General features: G+C 39.6%; 9 protein-coding genes across 9 annotated transcripts, besides 1 other annotated feature; 8 read left to right on the plus strand and 1 right to left on the minus strand.

The window, feature by feature from the left end:
• Positions 1–1,514: 1,514 nt before the first annotated feature.
• BEWA_015550 (ABC transporter, ATP-binding protein domain containing protein) lies at positions 1,515–6,077 on the plus strand (the record flags this gene model as incomplete). Its single annotated transcript, XM_004832389.1, has 1 exon — positions 1,515–6,077. The coding sequence occupies one exon, from the start codon at positions 1,515–1,517 to the stop codon at positions 6,075–6,077; it is 4,563 nt and encodes a 1,520-aa protein (XP_004832446.1).
• Positions 6,078–8,150: 2,073 nt separating this feature from the next.
• BEWA_015560 (conserved hypothetical protein) lies at positions 8,151–9,605 on the plus strand (the record flags this gene model as incomplete). The annotated part of the gene is made up of 1 exon (XM_004832390.1): positions 8,151–9,605. One exon carries the CDS (start codon positions 8,151–8,153, stop codon positions 9,603–9,605), a length of 1,455 nt encoding a protein of 484 aa, XP_004832447.1.
• Positions 9,606–9,700: 95 nt separating this feature from the next.
• Positions 9,701–10,410, minus strand: BEWA_015570 (hypothetical protein). The gene is made up of 3 exons (XM_004832391.1): positions 10,048–10,410; positions 9,894–10,015; positions 9,701–9,860 (listed from the first exon to the last, which is right to left on the minus strand). The coding sequence occupies exons 1-3, from the start codon at positions 10,192–10,194 to the stop codon at positions 9,812–9,814; spliced, it is 318 nt and encodes a 105-aa protein (XP_004832448.1). The 5' UTR covers positions 10,195–10,410; the 3' UTR covers positions 9,701–9,811.
• A 459-nt stretch (positions 10,411–10,869) lies between these two features.
• On the plus strand, positions 10,870–11,480 carry BEWA_015580 (conserved hypothetical protein; the record flags this gene model as incomplete). The annotated part of the gene is made up of 2 exons (XM_004832392.1): positions 10,870–11,150; positions 11,231–11,480. 2 exons carry the CDS (start codon positions 10,870–10,872, stop codon positions 11,478–11,480), a joined length of 531 nt encoding a protein of 176 aa, XP_004832449.1.
• Positions 11,481–11,874: 394 nt separating this feature from the next.
• BEWA_015590 (hypothetical protein) lies at positions 11,875–13,836 on the plus strand (the record flags this gene model as incomplete). Its single annotated transcript, XM_004832393.1, has 1 exon — positions 11,875–13,836. One exon carries the CDS (start codon positions 11,875–11,877, stop codon positions 13,834–13,836), a length of 1,962 nt encoding a protein of 653 aa, XP_004832450.1.
• Positions 13,837–14,154: 318 nt separating this feature from the next.
• On the plus strand, positions 14,155–16,437 carry BEWA_015600 (hypothetical protein; the record flags this gene model as incomplete). The annotated part of the gene is made up of 1 exon (XM_004832394.1): positions 14,155–16,437. One exon carries the CDS (start codon positions 14,155–14,157, stop codon positions 16,435–16,437), a length of 2,283 nt encoding a protein of 760 aa, XP_004832451.1.
• Positions 16,204–16,250: a microsatellite.
• Positions 16,438–16,475: 38 nt separating the features above from the next.
• On the plus strand, positions 16,476–16,776 carry BEWA_015610 (hypothetical protein; the record flags this gene model as incomplete). Its single annotated transcript, XM_004832395.1, has 3 exons — positions 16,476–16,628; positions 16,663–16,712; positions 16,746–16,776. 3 exons carry the CDS (start codon positions 16,476–16,478, stop codon positions 16,774–16,776), a joined length of 234 nt encoding a protein of 77 aa, XP_004832452.1.
• Positions 16,777–17,123: 347 nt separating this feature from the next.
• On the plus strand, positions 17,124–18,839 carry BEWA_015620 (hypothetical protein; the record flags this gene model as incomplete). The annotated part of the gene is made up of 4 exons (XM_004832396.1): positions 17,124–18,321; positions 18,356–18,416; positions 18,452–18,529; positions 18,564–18,839. The coding sequence occupies exons 1-4, from the start codon at positions 17,471–17,473 to the stop codon at positions 18,837–18,839; spliced, it is 1,266 nt and encodes a 421-aa protein (XP_004832453.1). The 5' UTR covers positions 17,124–17,470.
• Positions 18,840–19,712: 873 nt separating this feature from the next.
• Positions 19,713–20,378, plus strand: BEWA_015630 (signal peptide containing protein; the record flags this gene model as incomplete). The annotated part of the gene is made up of 1 exon (XM_004832397.1): positions 19,713–20,378. One exon carries the CDS (start codon positions 19,713–19,715, stop codon positions 20,376–20,378), a length of 666 nt encoding a protein of 221 aa, XP_004832454.1.
• Between the last annotated feature and the right edge of the window lie 72 nt (positions 20,379–20,450).

The following is a 20,450-nucleotide window of genomic DNA, read 5'->3' on the forward strand; positions in this document are numbered from 1 at the left end:
AGACTCCGTCGATCTCTTTCCACATAAGCATTATAAAGCCTTTAAGCAATGTTACAGTACATTGTGTTGCGTAATTTTGGATTCTCAGACAATACTAGGACGTATTTGCATAACTCATTCTTTAGATTCCTGGCGTATAATGTGTACCAAAAAACTCCATTTATATCAATAGATGAGGTACAATGCTAAAATGATCGTAAATGTTCATGTTATAAATGGAAATGTGCAGTATGTGAGGAAGAAAGAGACGATGTCGTAAGTCGGGATAATTATCACCACTTACTTCCATTATTTTCTCAACCAGAGGAAAATTCTCCCTAAATTCACCACTTTTCCATTCATAACATTCAGTCAGTGTAAACAATTGAGTAGAGTCTTTATAGGATGTGTGAAGTGAGGAATTAGGCAGGAATGAATTAGACATTCTCTGCCTCTCACGTTTCGTGGTTCCTCTGAGGCCCAGTTTCTCTACTTTTTTCCAAATGTGTCCTGTTTGTAACATCCTGATGCATTGGCCTTTTGGTGGATAACCATGGACGGTCCTACATGGGTGTCCTGCTCATCATTTAAACTATTCTGGCATCATTACAGGGATGCTTAAGATGGAAATGGAAAGATTCTCTACCTCTTGTGGATATAAACTTGAACGCATCTCCATCATAAACCATGGAGAATCTTCAAGTCCATCTGTATGGTCCCATCCTCTGTCCTCAAAAGTACGTTGACATGCCAAATTCTAGGTGCAATCCACATCCATTGGTATGTTGTATCTAACATGGAACTAACGATGATGTACTGTATATGGAAGATTTGTTATATCGCACTCATATCACACACATTTTAAAATCTCTAGGTAAGGACAAGAAAGATGATGTGGGCAGAAATGAAGGTGTAAAGCTGGCTGAAAGGGGAATATCACTGCAGTCACAGCTAGAAAGACAGAGGTAATTGACAACACGGACCAGTAAAGTAGGAAGAACTATATGCTACAAGCTCTTTTAGAGACAAATACTCACAATTATCAACTTGTTTAATTAAGACGTTGGGGGTGCTAGTATCATTTTCTTGCAATGTGGTATTGATACGGGAGATTGGCGATCTTGGAATTGCAATGTGCACATATTCCACCGCATCCACTGCAAACTCTGGATCCGTTGAGGGAGGTATTGGTAACAGCAAAACTTATGAGTGTAAATGAGGAGTTAAAGGTAAAATCTTCATTTGAAAGTATCTCTACTTTCCATCATCGATGGGGGTATATGCACGTGCCTAGGATGGAATCCCACCCATTCCATTCGGATCGGGAAGATTACAGGTTATTTCTGGATAATTCTGCATTTAGTTCTAACGCAGTATCTCGGTAGTTTAAGTTAGACCTCGAACATAGGATTATGGGAAAGATCGGCTAGGTTGCGCATATCACTGCAATTCATGTACCTTCCTGTACTCTTTCCCATCAACCGTTGCAATAGCCACGTTGTTTATTGTTGGTGTATGGATTCTGAATTGGTAAAATGGTAGGCAGCGTGCCTTTGCCAGGAATTGGCAGTCATCACTTTTGGGAGAGTGAAGTAGAAGTTCTCAGAAAAAGGGCCATGACACATGATGGAAAGAAGTTTAGGTATTTCGACGATAAAGGAATCTTCAACTTTGTCTTTTTGGCATGGATGTACAGGTGGGTTAAGGAAACGTCAAAGAGGTATATGGACCCTTATATGCTCCACCCTCTCCCACTGGCCGACCAGATTCTTCTCTGGCAACCGATTCTTTCTAAGCATATTAGCGATGGTATCGCAAGTCTGGAGGCATATGAGACCCTCAGTGAAGATGAAAAGAAAAAAGCCAAAAAGCCAGTCAGGTATCTTTTGTTCAGGGCCATTTGGCTAACTTTTTGGAAAAGGCTCTTGACAATCTTCCTAGGAATTGTTGTTATGAACGCAATTGGAATGAGTGTGGCAGTGTTCTTGCACAAATTACTTGGCCTGCTATCAGACAAGGAATTTAAATTTGTAACGCTCCTATCTCTTGCAGTTTTTACCATTGTTATTGAATTGGTAAAAATGATCGGTATGAGTCACATTAACTACTATGTAGAGAGACTTGCCATCCTTCTTGATGCCAGCCTTCGTGTTACTATATTTCAACATGGATTGTGTTATAGACGCACCCAGTTTGAGAATTTAAAACCAAAGGGAAGCCGATGTAATAGTGTTATTCACAGCTGTTCCGGAGATTCACCCTGTTCCAGCGATCCACTCTTGTGCCCAGCAAGGAGATACAAGAATAATGAGGTTACTCCCAAAATGTATGCCTTGATTCTCACGGATTCTTACTATCTCCCGTTTTTCATCGAGGCTGTTCCTGGGTTTGTTGATTTCTTGACATCACTAACGTATGGGATCATATTAATGAGCAGCCAATTTAATATAAAGGCATTAACCGTTCTGATTGTATCTCTGTCTTTAGTTGTTTGCATGTTCATCGTTGAGATCTTGAACGGTTGTCTCTTTAAATGGTATCTTGGTACTAGGGATCACAGGATTTCAAAGTCTAGCGAAGTTATTACCGGATTACACTTGATTGAGAGGATGGCGCTTGACGATATAGGTCACGACATTATCACTGAAACCAGAAATGACGAACTTAAAATTGTCTTTGTTCGCTTCTTCTTGTCCCTAGTAAACAAGGTTCTCATGACGTCGATCATGTGCATCAATATTATTATTCTTGTCAACGATTTTGTCGGACAAGTTAGAGAAGTTACTGACCTTAGGGGTGTGAATCCTTCTGGGCTCTTGGCATCAATCTTTGTTATTATGAAAATTATAGGCCCGCTCTACATGGTACCAATGTATCTAAGACTTATGCTATTCGGGATCAATGCATTCAAAAGAGTAGAAGCCTTCTTGAGAACTTGTTCTCCAAACTTTTATCTTCCTGATAACAGGTTTACTGGGAGGAATCCTCTGCCAGAGGCGCTACCTGATGAGGATAAGACACTGCCAAAGGGCCTAGTTGTGATGTTAAAGAAGGCCTCCTTTGCCTGGGTCAATAGCAGGAAGGATCTCCTAGACAATACTGGTACTACTTGTCTTAGGAACCTTGACTTTGTCCTCAATACTGGTGATCTTGCCATTATTACTGGTGCTCAAGGTTCTGGAAAGACCAACTTTGTCAAGGCTATCCTTGGTGACATGACTCTTGTTGAAGGATCAATGGCTGTGTTGCCTCTATCTACCAACATGCCAATATTCTATGCTTCTCAGGATGTATGGCTTCAAAAGGGTACCATCAGGGCTAACATTACTTTTGGTCACAGATTTGATGAGAAGCTCTACAACACTGTTCTGAAGGCTATTGAACTTGAACATGACATATCGACTTGGGAAGGAGGTGACATGCGTAAGATTTCTGAACATGGCTACTCCCTCAGTGGAGGTCAGAGAGTCAGAGTTGGACTTGCTCGTGCCATCTACGCCTACCTCATATTCAACAAGGCAAATAGAGAGGACAGTAATGCCAAGTGTTCCTTCCTTGTAGTATTGGATGACTCATTTACTGGTCTAGATCCATTTGTAGCCAAGACAATCTTCAAGAACTTGTTTGAAAAGGGAAGAGGTCTACTCTCTGGTGGTGATGTTGCCACAGTTCTAACGATATCCAAGCGTATTTTGGAAGCTTGCGTATCATCAGAGTCGCCAGAATCATTCCTGGATGCCCCAATATACACATTGAGGAGTGAAGCCCTTGTACAGGATAACAGGCTCAGATCATTCATGAAAAACAAGACTGAAGATGTTCGATATCCGGTGACTTCAATAGATAAAATGGAACTTCAGTCTGTACCATTTGATGTTCTTAGGAGGTGTAGTTCGGATGACTATACTAGGTTTGGACGCAAAAGGTCTACGGAATTTAGATACTCTGATTCTCCCACAGTTCAACATTTGTATGATAAGAACAAGACTAAAAATTATAAAAGTGACATCATTAGACAATTTAAGGTTTACTTCAGTGCTGCCAGTTGGCCGGTATTTTTGTTCCTCTTCCTTACTTTAATATTTGCAACTTTGGATAGCACGAAATTTATCATTACCTCAAAGGTCTCTGACTCAATTGTTGACTATACAAAGAAACATGAAGGTACGGAGGTATCGCTAGAAGATGTTAAGGAGTACTGTTATAAATCTTTGAGATGGATTCTTGTTCTTTCAGCGTCTGTTATGATTGGAGCCGTCATACGTATAGTTGCCATGACAAAGGCCTCTTTTAATGTATCTAGGAGAATTCATGAGTATTGTATCAATTCCGTCTTTACAAATAGCTCTGTTGTTCTAAAGATCAAGAAATCTATGAGCAGCGTGCAAACATTCTTGTATATGGATACGCTTTCCATTGACAACATGTTGAGTTATTACCTTCATGATGTTTTTGTACTGCTGATTGAAATGGGCGTTCAGATGCTAACGCTCTTCTTCATGATGCCATGGTCTGCTCCTATTGCCATTGGACTTTGTCTCTTGATTCTTAGGTTCCTTGTGTACTACTACATCAAGGCTTGCAAGAATATAGCGTTTTCACGTTTGGAGGCTTATAACCAAATCGATTCGACCATAGAATCTGCAATCTCTGGTTTATCTGTGTGTCGTAGTTTTAAGAGTGAATGGAAATTGGTCCACATAATGGCTGAGCATGTGGATTATAACGTCAGGGGTACATACATGAACAATTCCGCAATGTTTTGGAGCTCTATCGCTTCCAGATGTTTGCTCTCACCGTTGGCCTTGTTCATTCTCCTCTTTCCTATTGTCCGTTCCAGGTTCTGTGACATGGATATCAAGGTTGGTTACTACGGCATGGCTTATTCGTTGTTTCTGAACGTTAACAATTATTTCGCAAACTTTTTGGAGATATCTTACTTCCTCCAATTACATGTACTTCCCATGAGAAGGTTCGAGAATTTTATTCCCAAAAACACTCCACTCAAGTTTGTAAAGAAGAAGGATATTAACAGAACTGACATAGTGGTTGATTCAGGGTCAAGCACAGGAGATAAGATCTCCGACGAGAATATTAAGGACTCCATTCGTAAGAGGCGACGTAATGAGTATGCTGAGAGAAGAGCCGCTAGATGTACTAATCTAAAGATGCTCCTCTTTAAGCACCATGTTAATATACTTGACATTTCCAAGTATGCAGTTCCAGGTCATGTCAGAGTACAGCTAAAGGATGTTAATGTCTACATTACCTCCTGCAAGGATGGAATACAATTCCCTATTTTAAAGAATGTTACTTGTTCTGCGGATACCTCGGACATTGTCGGTATTGTTGGCAGAACTGGAGCAGGAAAGTCTACTATGTTGTCAGTGCTCCAGAATCTGGCGGAGCATAGGGAAGGTTCTGTTCTTCTAGACGGTTGTGATCTGAATGATATGCCAAAGGATGTGACTAGGCAGATTATTGGAGTACTACCTCAACTACCATTTGTATTCAGAGGCTGGACAGTTCGCAGATTCATTGATCCAAGAATGTTATTTGATGATACCAATATTGAAATGGCTCTGGATAATTGTGGCTTGCTAAAGTTTGTAATGAATCTCCCAGGTGGTGAAGGTCTTGACACCATCATCATACCCGAGCACTATCACAAGGATCTGCCAAGGCACTACAAGAGAGTGTACTATGGGCCTACTCTAAGACCTTATGACTCACCCTCCGCAGATAATGTGAACATTGACTATGGATCAGCACTGTCAAACTCACAATTACGTACACTATCAGTAGCAAGACTAGTGCTTTATAGGGAATTCTTCAAGGTTCTTTTGGTTGATGAACCTCCAGAGGATGAACTTGGAGCATACAATACTGCAGAGACTCCCATTTATGAGCTCATAAAGACCCACTTTCAACATTGTACAACATTTATTGCAGCACACGACGCAGGTGTTTTGCGTTTGTGCACCTCAGTCTGGGTTTTTCACAAAGGTTCTCTCATTAGGACCTGCAAGACTGAGGATATCGTAGATACTGGGTCACTCTCCAAGATTATAGAGGATTGTATCACTACACACATTTAATGCAGTAGATGTTTTATTTCAACAACACACTATAAATGCAGTTTTTATACCTCAAGACAGTTGTGAATCACATTTTAGTAAAGGATTTACGGGGAGATCCGTAATTTGTACATTTACTATACCTTTATAGCTTATTTCACTGTGCGTTATAGTTTATAAAGAGCCTTTGTAGGTCAGATGAAGAAGAGAATAGATATCTTCCGAGAGCCTCTCCATCTCCAGCCTTCTATGGCCGATCCAGTCAAATATCCATACCAAGGAGCACTTATTATGGACTACACAGACATAATGAAGCTATACATATAGATAATCAATACACATTGGATGTAGAAGGACTCCTGTAACCCATGGAGAAAGAGGAAGGAGTGTGTCGGGATAATTATCAGCATAATTCCCAGTGGAAGAAGAAATGGGAACAGCGGAAAAACTAATCTTTGTAATACTACAAGTGTGCATTATAGGTGAAATGTAAATGTAATTATTCCACAAGAAGTCTCTAGTAGACACCACGTCTACACATTTTGGGCAGTAGCCGGTACGACTACTATAGAGGCACTAATGCAGTTTTATAAGGATTAAGAATGTAGTATAGGATTACGTTAGCACGGCTGGATGGAGTATAAAGGAGGCAATCTAGTATGTGTGAGAGGATGGCTCTGCCTACTACTGCAAGAATTATCTGAGTAATATGACAGGTGCTATGCTCGGAGAGAAAAGCATGTGTATACTGATAAGCTTAAGAATCTACTAAATGACCTTAATAAGAATACTTTTAAACTGAAATCTGGAGGTTACCGAGAGACTGGACACTTGTCTCTCTAGTAGTCCAAAGAGTTACTGCTTCCCTAATAAAAACTTCTGTGAGCATATTCACGAGATGGATTCAGGAAGCAAGTTTTGTCCGGACGAAGTCAAGCATGGTAGTAAAACTCCTAATGAGACGATTCCGCTGAAACTCCTATGCATTGAAGGATTAGTGGATGACATTGCAGTACACTATGGCAATAGCACTACTGGTCTTCGGAATCTCCAATCTGATCATGACAACTATGACTATTGGAAAACTTTGTGGCTCATATAGTTCATCATCCATGCAACCTTTTAAATGGTCATTCCAGAGTCTACCATAGGTGGATACACTGGGCCAAGGTCTCTGCCAAAAGACCATAAATGTACCATCTGCTTGCTACGACATTAACTGCAATGTAGTACCGATAAGATGACTAGGGACCATTAAAGCACACGACATATCGGGGATTAGAAGATATGTATAACCTTAAATGTGGAAAATTGCCTACAAAGAGAGTAAAGAGCAAATTCATTTCTCTTGTAAAGACAGAGCATACCGGAAGCTCGTGGAGGTCATGGGAGCAAACACTTTGCCTCTATTTATGACAACCAGATTGGTAATACATACCTGCTTACACCCTAAAAACCGTCAAACAGCCTATAATAATGAAGCAAACCTTCCAAGAGGCCTACCAATACGCTCGGTCCATGTGGCCTATTATGCAGGTCAGCAGGGGCAGTTATTCACAGGGTGTCCACCGCTAAAACAAAACACGCAGAGATAACTTGTAAGGCCTTAAGAATTCTAACGAAAATATCAATAGACTGGGCCCATTGAATAATGTCTATGTGAGTCTTTAAAACCCTCCAGGGATGACTAGACAGAGGAGAATGTGGAGGAATTGGAGAGGAAACAAGGTGGTAGACAGGCTTGTATTGGCACCAAAGAGGGAACAAACATTCAAACATTTAGAGAAGAAAAGAGAATAATTTTATTCGCTGAAGAAGAATTTCCCTCGCTACCATGGGGCATGGAATCCATTCTTCCTGGCTCAGGAAGAGGATCACTCTCATCTTGTATTCTCTTGGAAAACGTGACAAAGTTTGGTTTGTATGGATTATAGAGATTGTATTGACTACCATCCCCCATGTCTACTACTATTAACTATGCATAGTCACCTACTTTGTCTAGAACGTTTCTACAAGATGAGAATCAAGAGCTGTTAATGAGTGTCTTAAGGCACCAGCACTTGGAAATTATAACTAGTTACAAGTGTCTATGGGATGAGTATGTCGAATGGTAATGAAGGTGTGGAAAAGGCAGCTGCCTTCTTGGCAGGCTTTACTTCTTCTCAGTTGTTCATTCTCATGGTTTCTTCTGGGAGTTATGCGGTGGACAGATTCATGCTTCCTAGGAGTTGCATAGGATTGTATATTAACAGGACTATTATTGCATTCAGGTTATCCACATTTCTTGGATCGCTTCTTCTTAATATACCAGTACTTAGCATTGAGGAATTTAAAAAGCGTCTTAACATTGTTTCTACAATATCAAGCTGGCTTTATTGTCTGTCATTCCTAGCTCTGCTACTAATATATTACAATGGTGGGAAAAAAGGACACATCATGTACTATTACTGTGCAATTATTTTCACGTCGATTGTATACGGTATGAATAATGTATGTCTTCCGGCTGTAATAGGGAAGGATATGCCTTTTTACATAGGTTCTATGCAGTTAGCTGCCATTATGGTTTCTGCTTACCAGTTTTTGTTCACAAAGATTGCAAAGGCGTTGATGATCACAAATGTTCACTATAAGTTGATTGTCGGACAATTATCACTTGCAGTGTTTGTATCTGGGATATCCGCCATATTGTGGTCAGTTGCATATGCACAAGAATGGCTTCATACGGGTGCTGGTAAAGGGTTTTCTGGAATAGACAAGGCTTTATCTCCTATTATGTTGACTACTTTGGGATTCGGAATGCAAAATCTCTTCTACCCTGCTATTGCTCCTTACAAATTTATTGGAATGGGTCCTGGTTCTAAGATCACGATAGCTGTCTTATTCACAAGTACAATACCGGGCCTTACTATCTTCGTCATGTCTCAGTGTAATAAAGAATCTGGTCCAGGCAACCCATGGGACAAATCAGGATGGCATGATATGTGGATGTTTTATGCATTCGAACTATTACTTGGAGTTTTATTTATACTGTCTTTGCACTATCCAAGGGTATCAGATATTTTTAGAATGAATAACTTTTGGGTTCTTGCCTTATTGACCATAGCATACGATTGGTGCGTCCAAACAACTAGGGCCGCAGGAATGGGTGGAGCTGCCATGCAAGAAGGCAATGGTAGCAATCCTACTATGGCTACTGTTAATGCCTTTGGATTTTCTTTGGCCATGATTATGTTTGCTTTCATGGGAAATGGATATCTCACAACGTATAGACAGGCTGAACAAGATAGGGACAACTGGCCTACCAAACACTTTACCACAAAAAAGGCATTCTGGTACTGGTACTCGAGTTCAGCCAAAGGTGCCTATAGAACCTGCATGACGTCTTATACAAGGGATATCAGGGGCACCATTCTCGGAAAGAAGGAGCATCTCTTTATTGTCTATGAAGATACTCCACCTGAAGATGAAGATCCCTTCTTTGATCTACCATTCATTAAGAAGAAAGAGGAAGCTGAATGCACACCATATCCGTTTGTGCCTCCTTACTAACTGTAAAATATACACACTCGTCAGTCCGTGCTAAATATGCACGTCGTTTTAACTCATCACAGTTTTTATCCATATCTGAAAAGCATAAATGGAATGAATGACCACAGTTTAGGAGTACTGAGGTCTTTATAGTAGCTTCAGCTTTGCCAATATTCGTATACAGTGGGTACAATATTGTCAAAAATTGAACACTCACTGCACATTGACTATTTTGTAACCAAAATTCTTCTTAGGCATAATACGTTTGGATTTGGCCTAACGATGTGGAAAATGATGAAAACAACGTACGGATAAATGTAATAATGCTCCCAGCCGTTGGTTTGTCGAATGTTGAGGGTTTGAAGGATAAACTCTTCTGAAACGAACCCGCCCTTTAACCTATGAACTTCATCCCGGTACATCTTGTATTGCTGTTAATCTCTATTTCTCTCCACAAAATTACCTCTCTTGTCATTATAACGTGTTTGTATTCGTATTTATCGCCAAGGTACTTTCCTGAGTGTATCTCAGATGCATGCGGAACGCTGTGAGACCTCAGACGATATTCCCACTGAGAAATGTCTGTGTAATCTGCACTTCTTATGCCCATTGTTTTGCGTTCTTAGATATCCCTCTGACTACTCTCTTGTTGGTATACCGGGAAATTAATGAATAGTGAACTCCGATCGACCACCCAGAACCGCCGAAATTTCTGCGAATGTTTTTCCTCGACAGAAGAGCCCAATTATTTTCTCCCATAGGACAGAATTTTCATCGCTTTTAAATTTTAAATTACGTCATTAATGCCTCCGGAAAATGAACTCACAGGAGATCTACACAAGAACTTTAGACGGGCACTGCATGTAGGTTTGATCGGCCCTCATTGACTGACTTTACCCCTTAAAAGGTAAGCTGCTCGTTTGTGCAGGTAAATGGATGACAAAAGATGGGAGAAGACAAAGAAGATGTGATAGAGCGGCTACAGAGGTATATGGAGATACACGGCAAGAGTGACGGAACAATGGAGAGAAATGCGACATAAAACTGCTCTAAATCAGATATCATCAAAATATGTTCAAGGAATTGTCAGATGAATAGATTGGATCCATAAACCATGACCACGAATCCACTATATGGTTATCCTGGTAACCGAGTCTGGAAGCAGCTCAGTTGATCTAATCTTCAAGATGTGTAGCGTTATTCCAAAATTTTAAACATTATTGGCTTTATTTTACCATAGAAAATATTTAATACGCTCCGTGAATATGGACAAGTCGAGATAAACATGGAAAGCTCGGAGCAAGTGTGTAAAATATGCAAATCACCATCAAAGTACAAGTGTCCATCATGTTTGACACTTAGTTGTTCTCTAGAATGTGTAAATCGACATAAAGTCGAATTTAATTGCAATGGAAAGAAGGAAATGGTAGAAAATGTACCAAGGTCTGAAATTACGGCCGAGACACTCATTAAAGACTGTAAATTACTGGATAAAATCGCACAATGTATGGAATCTACCTCAAGAGCGTTCATGAAACCACTTTTGGAGAATGCTGGACATAATAGGTGAGTCTTTGTTATGCCGTACCAGCTACACATCAATGTCTACCGTGGATCTAATCCGGACTCTATATAAATAGTTGTAGGACAAAACAAAGAGTACTCAGAAAGTTATGTTTGGATCGCAATATAGAACTTATTACATCGCCTATCATCTTGAAACGCGCAAAGATTAACTGCACTCTTGCACGAAAGAAGAAGCTTTATTGGACAACAGAATGGACTATTCATGGATCTGGTCCATTTTTAGAGCATAGAGTTTCAGAGGACGCAGTATTGGATACTGTACGAAAGAAGGTTTCAGAAAAGGTCAAAAGGAACTGTGAAGATGGTTAGTTTCTCTATATCTGCAAAGAGGATTTACGATTTGAGAGTTTTCTATCTCCATAATATTCGTCATATTGACAATCCTTACACCGATTGAGACATGAATGGAGTCCAGAATGAACCATTAGTGTGACTGTGGACTCTTTATACTCCATACTGTACTACTGACGACTGTCTGGATACTTGCTCATCTTGTCATTCTGTGGATAGTCTCTCTGACGGTGAACTGGCTATGAGGGAGGATGAATGTATGGATGAGGAGGTACGGCTAGATGGAGGAAGCAATTGATCCCGATGTAGCGTATACTGACGAGGCTTTAAGTTGGGGTGTAACTCTGAACATGGAGGATGGATTTATCCAAGAGGAGGTATAGAGCATAATGGTCTGTACACCTTATAAATAATGACAAAAGATCAGGGAGTAACAATAGAGCTTTCAAGAAGCAAAGAAGCAGATAAGGGAGAGATAACTTATATAGATGATACCGGAAACCAGAATATTAAAGTCACAAGAAAGGAAGAGCCTAGTGGATCTGGCTTCCTCAAGTATATTCATCAAGCTTCTGGTGATGGAGAAAATTTTATACTAAAGGAAGTACAAGATGATAAAAAGAATAATGTTATTGAAGATAGTAGTATAGACCAGGTAACCTCAGTTTCCTCCTATTACTGGAGGCATGAGAATGGTAATGGCCAGACACCTAGTAAGGTACTCTTGGTAGGAGTTAGTACCAATGATAAAGGAACTATCTATTATGCCAGGAATGGTAGTGGCACTGATTGGATCGAACAATCCCAACTCCAAGATGGCGAACAGCTTGAGAGGGAACTTGATAATCTTAACTGCCAACATAACAATGCAGTTACCATGGATCTATATTTTATAACTTCTAGGAATCTTACAGACAATCTTTCATCTCCAGGTGAGAACAAATATTGTTGTTATGAGCATGGAGGTAATATAGAATATGGTAGTCTTGGAGATAATAAGATCTATGTTGAGCGACAGGAAGTTCATTGTAAACAACAGACTCATAGGACTTCAACCACCCTTACAGCCTACTACAAACACTCAATTGAGGCTGGATCAACACTTGCAAAGATTAAATACAAAGACAGTAAAGGTGATAGAAAGAGAATAAAACTAAGTGACCATCCGTTTCCCATTAAAGGACCAGCTAGCGTCTCTGCTTTTTATTGTACAGGGAATGAGCCTGTGCTAATCTACGTTGAAGGTGGAGACGTTCCAATTAATAAGTGGTATAAAAGGAATGGTAACTATGGAGAATGGGTAGAAGTCTCCAGTCACCTCAAAAAGAATATAACACCAAAGGATTTAAGTGAGAGTACAGAATGTGCGAACTGGAATGTACTTGTAGATGCACTAAGAGAAGCAAGCTGTAGAAACTATTCAAAATGTACTGATATTAAATCCTTAGGTAGTTTTCAGGGTACAACTGATATACCTGAAAGACTTAGTGGAGAAGCTGGTCTACCTGGAGCTGCTACCGGCAGAAATATCAGAGTTGGTATTACCCCTATACCTACTGAAGCAGGGGAATATACAGCCATAACTACTTCTGGTCTTTCTATAGTTACTGTTCACGAGAGTGGTCATGTTTCTGGTATTCTTGGTTCTTCTGTGTCTGATACCGTTGTTAATGAGAATGAAGTTAAAGCCTCTGAAAGAAGTGTTAAAGCTCATACAGAACATCCAAAAGCTGAAACTAAAACTCCTGACTTTAAATCCGATCCGCTTGAAGTTCAAGAAGATAATAAACAGGATGTTGCTCCTAAAGGTCCTCATGCTCCTGCTGGTGGTACAGGTGTTCAAAAAGGTACTGATTCTTATAAAAAGGATATTCATAGTGATAAAGATGGAGTTGTAGAAGTCCTTCTCAAAACATTGGTAAACCTTGGAATAACTGGACCAGCTCTGACTGGACTATATACTATTGATACAGCTCTTGAACTAGCCGGAAAGGTTGTTGATCCAAAACTTTTTGCTGTTCTATCTCTTGGTGAAGGTACTCCTAGATCTAAATCTGATATACCCATAGGACCTACTGGTGAAGCTGGACCATCTCCTCCCGGAGCCGATAATACTGCCACCGATAGAGGTGATGGAATACAACCTCCTGACAAAGTAGCCGAAGGACCTCAAAAACAAGTTCAAGAACCTCCTAAATCTGTTGCTGAAGATAAACCTACTTTTCAAAAAATTATTGATCCTGCTACTCCTATTGGTCTAGGAGTAATCGTCTCTTCTGTTTTTGGAGGATCCGGCGCAGCTGGCTTTTTGGGATATAAGGGTTATAAGTTCTACCAACGCTTTAAAGGAGACCCATGGGTTAGACAGATTTGATGGCTGTACATGGAAATACAATAGACACCATCTGGAATACTCTGTCTACTCCTTCAAATCTTTCAAGATTTATTTTTGAGATTGCTATCTTGTTGATGCAAATGGGTACTTGAGGAAAGGGAGTATAACAGGGAGCATATCCGAGCATTTTAGAAAGTGTTGTTATGGATTTATAATGAATTCATTCATCCATGCTGACAATTCTGCTCACACCAGTTGAGACACAAATGAGTTACTATTAAGGAAGAATGAATGAGAGAGACTAGAGTGGAACCAGTGGAGGGACTATTAGGAAATACTACTGAATAAAAATGGAGTATGTCCAGTGGAATAAGATTGGACATACATAAAGACAAGTGGAACCAAACCGAGGGAATAAAATGTGAAACTTATAATATCCATGGCGGATATCATTCTTACAAGTATTATTCTGAGCCAGGAAAGGGCAAGCCTTTTGGTCTCTCTGCTATCTTGTACGATGGAGAATTACTATCTGGAATCCTGCCATACCCTGTCCCAGTTAATTATCTGTTCACATATTTTAATAATAGTTGGACAAAGCTCCTTGGGTTACATCTGCAAAGAAACGATACTCAAACCTACTTCCTAAATCCAGACACAGATAGAGATATAAAATACGTAACATTCACTGAATTTACGATCCATTCTACTAGTTCACTGGGAAATCGTGAGCTATGGGATGTACTAGGAAATGTAGAAGCTGATAATGGATTCAATCTCGGTATACTTGGTAGTAGTAATAATAGTATAGCAAAGAAACTCGTTGAAAGTAACACCTATGTTATATTCGACCTTGGGAAAACAAGTAAAAAATACAACTCTGAAATTACTAATGAACAAGTAACTGTAACATCTGGTGGTAAAATAGCCAATACATATCCAAAGATTCAACATGCTCCTACTACAGAACCATTTTATATAAAGGGTCTTAAGAGTCCAAAAGGTCAATATATAAAGGTTAAGGGAGGCTTTCCAAATGAGCCCCTGGATGGATCTGTGAATGTATATTATAAAAGTGTTGGTAATACCGATCCACTACTGATAGAACTGAAACTAAAGACTCTAGCTTCTGACATTGGAGGTTATATCATCAGTAAGTACTACATTTCTAAAACCGCTAATGGATTAGAATGGGATATTCATAAAGTTGCAGGTGTTGGTATAGGTGACAGCGATCTTAAAGCAGTACTTGAGTATCTATCTTCCGAAAATAAGCTTGACATTGACAGCCTACCTCCTACAGTAAGTGGTAAGTTGAAGGACCTTACCAAGGATCTTGAAATTGATTTGACACGAACTACAGAAGATAAAGTGGGAGATACAAAATCTTATACTTCTAATGGAGTAAATATTCCTTACATTAAAGAGAAAAATCAGGTACATGGGTACTGGGTAGTTAGACACGCCAATGCATTTCTGAGTTTTTCTGTAAAGAGCATCAAGACAGGTTCAGGTGGTAATATAACCGGAAATAATCTTCCTCCTTCTGGCACCTTGCTTGGTGGATTATATGCCTACTACGCTGATTCATCTTACAACAAGTTAGTGCTCATAGAACTTATTGGCTTCCATAATCCTGATCTCAGTGGATATCCCATCTATGTCTACTACTATTATAAATACAAAGGTCCTAAATGGGAAGGCTATATTCTTAGTACAACTGTGAATAATAATGCGAGTGATATCTCCAAAGTTATTACACATGTTAAAGAGAATGGTGGAAAGATAAATCTTAAAAAGCTTGGGGATCGAGGTCTCACCAATAAACTCACCAAGTATAGACCAGATGATACAGGACTTAAAGAAGAGGTTGACAATGAAGATAGTGATGAATCTCTACATTCTCCGCAGTCTGGTTCTAAACCTTCTTCTGGACTTTCTGGAGGAGAGATAGCAGGAATATCCATTGCAAGTATCGGTGAACTCAGGAAACATGGTAACAATAGCTTACCAATTTGTGCTCAAGAGACCACAAAAGTGGACCAAGAAGCACTACAAGTACGTTCTGAAGGTGAAAAACCTGAAGATCTAGGACAAATACAACAACGTGCTGAAGAGCTACGTTCTGGAGTAGAATCAGGACAAAAACTAGAATCTGGTAAAGATGGTGCTACTGGTGCTAGAAGCAGTGCTGCTATTCCTGATGGACCTCAAGAACAAGGTGCTGGAGATTCTGTCGGTAATGCTGCTGGTGGAGATAGTCTATCTAGTGGAGGTGAAGAAGGACCTGGTAAAGATGGTTCTAGTGGTATAGATGATGCAACTGAAGGCCCTGAAGGAGATACTAATAGTCTATCTGAACATAAAGCTGCTGGAGATACTCCATCTCCTAAATCTAGTCCTGAAACTACTACTCCTATTATTACTGCTCTTACTACTACTACTACTACTACCCCTGCACATTCTACTGTCCCTCCTGATACTCCTCAAACTGCTAAATTTTTTGGTATTCCTGTTGCTAGCGCTGCTGGCATAGGATCAATCTTCGGAACATCCTCTGACATTCCCTTTGGACCGCTCTCTCCCGTTAGAGACCCCTCTACTACTACTACTACCATATATCTGCTCTTTAATGAGTGAGAATGATGGTCTATGAATGGGATCCTTGCAGAACAAAAATGTTTTTCTATGACTTCCAATTATCCATTCTAAACACTCTATACAAATATTTAGATTTCATGATATTACTGCAAGGCGAACACTCAAAATATTACAAATGTGACCCGGAAAAGACAATTTGTCAGAATTTAGAACACGCGAAAATCATTGACGTAAGTTTACACTCGCATTATACATTATGTCCAGTATCCACATTTTACGATTGTTTCGAGGGAGAAGTTGGAATCGTATAACATGTTTGTTTTCTTTTCATCAATATGCTCTTTTAGAATAGAACGGGTTGTCATCGCTGACCAGTAATGACTGTAGAATTTTTCATACGTTGTATACAAGTAGCCTATTGAGATTATTGTACAGGTAGATTACCCTCGTTCCTTCCCATTTGTACAAGTAATTGTAGTATTTACATGGTACAGGTGCCCCTTTTGGTGTCTATTCCTCCAAGATTATGATCTAGAGATACATAAGTTCCACCAATGTAGCCAAGAATATACGTAGCTACGACTCCCCGTTACACATTTAAAACGCTGGATCCTTCATAATCCTTCCTGAAGATAGAGTCAGTGAATAGTAGCAGCAAATCCCGATTTTCCTCAAGATTCCTTCTGCCTGTTTCTCAGGTCCCCTACGGCCACCCACACCCCTCCATACCAAAAATTCTCCTCCATTCTAGACATTTGAAACTCGCAATCAAACATTCACCCTGGAAATTACATCTGTGACTGACCTAAAGCAAGACGTAAAGTACACTGGGTACACAATGGCGTGTTTTTTCGTAAATTTGCTACTATAGGAGGAATTTGTCCTGGAATCTTCCAAGTTTCAAAAATATAATGTGTATATAAGGTTATAAATTCGAGTTTTCAGTGCACATTGGTTCCGTTTGTCCCGATACTGACGGCGGGAGCTCAAATCTGGACAGGGGTCGTATAATTGCCTAAATACTCTTTTCAATAATGCACCTTTTGGTTAGTGGCATACAGAACCCCTGAAGATGTACAAGGACGAGATTTCAAGGGCCAATTCCGTCCTGATGCACAAAAAAATCAAAATCCACAGAGTACTGGAATCCCTCATTGGAGATCCTATCTTATCGCATTGGATTGGAGCAGATGGTATAGTGGCTGGCACTGCTCTTGGTAGGATATCCGCCTACCTATTCGACTGCAAAACTCTCGTCTTTGACGAAGATACCAAATCTGATAAGTTGGACTCTGTCTGCTCCGAAGACCCTAGGCACGAGTCTGCCTCTCCAGATACGCAAGAAGGTAAAGAGAATGACAAGTCTGAGGAGGAACATTCATGTCAAACGCCTGTGGATGATGAACCGGAAGCATCTAGCACTCATGCGGAAGCCAGCGGGGATGTAATTGTAGAGATTAAAGAGGATTTACCTTCAACCCATAAAAGTGATATATCCGTTTCTCCAATGGGAGAGGAATGTTCTAAAATGCCGGAAGGGAAATATACAGTTTTTGCCACGTTCTCAGACGAACCTGTGTATGCTGCCTTCATCTGTAATCGGCTCTTGTACTGTATGATCGGCACAAGTTCAATTTGCATTTATGATGTCGATGCATACTCTATAAAGGAGGAGTATGGATTACAGCTGTCTAGAAATGCTGGGTACAAGCAGGTGCTATTTTCAGATCATAAAGTGCTAATAGAATCGGTCAGAGGATCTACAGTTGTAGATCCTGTAATCCACAAACAGTCAATAACATATGCGAGATTATGCCCCTGCAACATCTTGGATTTTAATGGGAATATGATGATTGGCTATGGAAAGTCTGAAGATTATAATGTCATGGTTTTTTGCATGGATGAAAGTAAACTAGAGAGCAGGTAAGTTTTTTTCATGCACAACATCCATCCACAGGCAAATTTTTTCGGTTACCTTGTCTAAAAAGGTGCATTTGGTGACTCATGGAAAGTTTTGGGTTAGTTGATCATCTACAATTATCATCTTAAACAGGGCCATGGGAAAATTGTAATTGTCTGCGATATGCTCGACATTCTAGTCTTTAACTATTTAGACAATGTGACAGATCCGGTATGTTTCTGTTCTCGTATTACATGAATTTTAGGTTGCAAAAACTAGGGTGAAGGCTGATATAGTGGACATTTGTTGCGGATTCCCCTCGTTTTTGATACTGCTTACAAAAAACTCGAAGATATCACTGCTACACAGGGAAACTTTGGAAATTTTTTATTCCTTGTCAGTTTTTCCCGCTACATTTGAAATAGGATGGCCGTATACTATAATAAATCATGAAAACATGCTCTCATTTACTGCTGATGAGGGTGTCTATTGTCTGGAACTTCCAAAAGAGGTTAACGAATTATTCAAGCAGACTGTTTAATTTATCAATTTTTACACTTATTTGCTTCTACAGGGATATTTGATCGCATTTTCTGGCAAATGCAGCTGAATTTAACTTTGGATGTCAACAAATTTTGATAAGTAGACTTTAAACTCTCTTTGACTCGGCTTTTTGTAGTTTAACAGTTTGATCTCCGTATTTTATGTGTTCAAGAAGAGTTTACATATATTATTCAAAATTGAAAAGCTCTCCATTGTCAGTTTTTTTGGATTTCAAAAACAGGTTCGTGGATGATTTCCCAGAAATTAAATCTTCAAGACAAATTATGCATGCAAAGCTCATGTTACTCTTTATAACTCTCCGGACTGGGCAATTCTCCAATTATATATGAAAACGCCGAATTCTTTATCATCATCTTCCCATTAGTGCATATCTTTAAGCCTAAATGAAACTGCCCTGGGCGTAGGTTCTTCTACATTACCTTTGCAGATCCTACGGTTTTTAACTCTCCGAGTGCATTGTAGATTAAGGGGTATACTCTTTCCTGTATACACTTTAAGAAAGATGGAGATATGTGGAAAGGTCTCACTGCAGAGTAAAGAAAAGATATGGTGAGTGTATTATTGAAAAATCATAGTGTACCTATTTTTATGCCTGGAAACCCTGGTGAAACACGTAAAGAGAGAAGAATGCTATTTACATATTTGTATATCCACTCTATAAACTGTAGACTAACAGCTTCGGTAGTGTGTTTCTGCGCATTATTCCATTACTAGAGGGTGATTTAAGGGGCAGATATCTAATTTTATGAACATTCAACTATAAATTAATTTGCATGTAAAATCTTCTAGGCCCCAGAAAAAATAATCTGAGATGCCGTTGTTTTTTATATTCCAGCACTGTAATAGTAAGATGAAAGTTGTATCACTATTATACGTGTTGTGTATAGTCAGACTTTGCACTTGTGGTTGGGTGAATTCCTTATGCAACGCCTGCAGTTGTATTACAAATAACTGTGAAAATGGTGAAGAGGGAGTTGAGGAGGCTACAGACGAGTATCTTTTCATTGATTATACAAAGGAGAATGGTGATGGATCAAAGTTAGAGCTGGAGAAGAGAAATGCCACTGAAAAGCCAACACTGTGTTCTCCTCAAGAGTACACTCCAGGTGAAGAGGAAGGCATTACCCTGGATCTCTCAAATGTTAATCAGGATAAAATCGACGTGCATAAACATTATGAAGAATGTGCCGACAATCACACCTATTATCCAAAGGTTTCTTTCTTTACAATGGTTAGGGATGGTAACTTTATCATCGTGCCTTACAAAAGTTCCCTGTGCTCAATGGCGCAAGTTTACTCGAATAAAAAGGCAACTTTGTTGAGCATATTTGCACAAGTTGATAAAGGGTACAAACCAATGTACTTTGAAAAAAGTGGTGATAAGTGGGGAGCAATCACCGGAGAGGAGTTTTACGAAAAATCCGATATCATGAATGTCCAAGATATGGAGGAGTGCAAAAATACAGATTCTTTGAATCAGAATGAGAAACTGATGAGCGGTTATCTCAGAGGGTGAATAGACCCTTTGTAGACGGCATATTAGTGTTAAATTGTGATGCTGAAAACATGTAAAAGTAGTGTCTATGTA

This window comes from Theileria equi, assembly GCF_000342415.1.
Source record: "Theileria equi strain WA chromosome 4 map unlocalized gcontig_1105316255033, whole genome shotgun sequence".
In the NCBI taxonomy this organism is placed as follows: Eukaryota; Apicomplexa; class Aconoidasida; order Piroplasmida; family Theileriidae; genus Theileria; species Theileria equi.

Coding starts and splice junctions, on each gene's coding strand:
- BEWA_015570 (XM_004832391.1), bottom strand. CDS start 10,194: ATGGGCATAAGAAGTGCAGATTACACAGACATTTCTCAGTGGGAATAT. Junction 10,016..10,047: donor ACGTTATAATGACAAGAGAG/GTAATTTTGTGG, acceptor AGAGATTAACAG/CAATACAAGATGTACCGGGA. Junction 9,861..9,893: donor GAGCATTATTACATTTATCC/GTACGTTGTTTT, acceptor CCACATCGTTAG/GCCAAATCCAAACGTATTAT.